We start from the raw sequence: 1978 nt of genomic DNA on the forward strand, positions 1-1978 counted from the left end.
ATAAAGACAAGTAACAAGCTTTAAGATGATACCAATAACTCTACATGTCCAAAAATTGACGAGAGCCTGATTCCACCACGCTGCCTCACATTTGATCCGCAACTTATTATTGCTTCATACACCATGCAATAGAGGGTTTCAGAGCGTAGTGGACCACAACATGTCTGATCAACAGAAAACCACTTGTGATGTTTCCTCACACTTTGACCCATCATGAACAAGTCAGAAACTTGAATTTACTTACAACATAGTCTATCTAAAACTCTCTGCAACAAACTATGCATGTTGTTACCTGTCTTTTTAAGTCTTCTCGTAAAGGAAACAGAACTGAAAAGCATGTATGAATAACGAAGTTAAAAATTACGCTTCTTTTTTTCAAATTGCCCCTTAGTTAGTTAGTTAGTTTTTTTTTTTTTCAAAGTCAGGTTTTGAGTCTCATTTGATAATGCAAATGGGAGGAAGAAAGCCCGCCCCGCACGCCCACCTCAAAAAAAGAAAGTGGAAGCATGAAACATTACAATATTACAATGAGGGTGAAAAGGGCGGGGGACAGGGGGGGGGGAATTGGGTTGGGCTTAGGTTGAGAGAGAAAAGAGAAAAGAGAAAAACAAGAGGGAGGGGGTGAGGTAAACATCTTTTGAAAAATGATATTGGAAAAGTAGGGGATTATACAATTTGTGAACAAGCAAATACAATCCCAGAAAGTAGGGGAAGATACAATTTTCTCAGTCTGTTTCGCTGTTCAACACCAAGCTGTCATATAAAACTACTTCGCTGTTTTATGCTAACGTAAAATGGCAGATATTGCTATCTAGTGTTGTTACCATGAATTTGCATGAAGCTCACACGAAAAAGAATTACATTCTCAGACAATTTTACACCGATATTCGGAGGACACCAATAATTGTTTCTCTTTCCTTCGAAAGATAATATCACGTTGGTAATCACCATACTTTTTTTCCGCTGCTAAATATTATCACAACAGCTATTACTATGTTGATGTACTTTTAATATTAACTCTTTGAGGGTGTATCGGACATATTATTTATCCATCCAGAAACAGGTCACAGGCAATGTTATGGCACATTTCTAACCTACATATTATACAGAGCAGAAACACAACTGTGAACATTTCATAGTATACATGCTGTCGTCTGCTTTTTTCAAGTTTGAGATAAAGAAAACCGAATTGGAAAATCTGTATGGATAACAAAGTTAAGCTTTTTCGAGTGTTATAATGACAAGAATTTGTGTTTTCAATGAGTTAAAACGTGAGACAACGAATAAAGAAGAGAAATCTTCCTCACAACAACAACTATTCTATTGAAACACTCACCATCTCTATACGCCCGCTCCAGTCACAGTGTAAACTGATCACAAACCTTTTCGGCTTAGGCCGCTACTCCCTGAATTTTACAACCGAACCCGAAGTTTTATAAACTAGCCGCGACATTTCAAACCTGTTTATGCGACCCCCACCGTACCGTGCCTGTGGGGGGTCAGTTTTGACCAGACGAATGTAGCTCAACGTTGAGGAAAGTAAAGAATTTGATGAAGCCTTTCGTCACGCTCCAACCGTCAAGGAGAGAAAAGACAATAAAGGTGTCTCCTTGTTGCCTGTTCGAGAGACGTCTAGGCATTCATTGCTAGTTGTAAAAATATCCGTGTGACAGAAAACGTGAAGGAAACCATACAAAGTGTAGTTGCACTCAAGACAAATATTCATGTTTCTGTATTTGTTGTGCCTGGTTAACACTCTGGATTATTGTTTTCCAATAATAGCACAAATCTAACACCAACGTAATGTAAATATGCAACAGCGGCGTTTATAATTATGATGAGATGGCATTGAATACCTTTGATCATTTATTGGTCACAGCTCCTTCTTCAATACCCCTTCTTTTTTCATGTGAACATCAAACCAACCAAAGTTTCCGCATTCCGATGAAGCCTTTTTTAGCAATTTCTTTGCTGGACA

General features: G+C 38.2%; 1 protein-coding gene across 1 annotated transcript in view; it reads right to left on the reverse strand.

Moving 5' to 3' along the window:
- The window catches only part of LOC101857482 (uncharacterized protein DDB_G0283357-like), an 8236-nt gene extending 6258 nt beyond the window's left edge, over positions 1-1978 (reverse strand). The window contains exon 1 of the mRNA XM_005096888.2: positions 1337-1978. Coding sequence (XP_005096945.2) covers positions 1337-1339 — 3 coding nt within the window. The 5' untranslated portion in view covers positions 1340-1978. The remainder of the gene's footprint in view (positions 1-1336) is intronic.

This window comes from Aplysia californica, unplaced genomic scaffold, assembly GCF_000002075.1.
Source record: "Aplysia californica isolate F4 #8 unplaced genomic scaffold, AplCal3.0 scaffold00140, whole genome shotgun sequence".
Lineage (NCBI taxonomy): Eukaryota > Metazoa > Mollusca > Gastropoda > Aplysiida > Aplysiidae > Aplysia > Aplysia californica.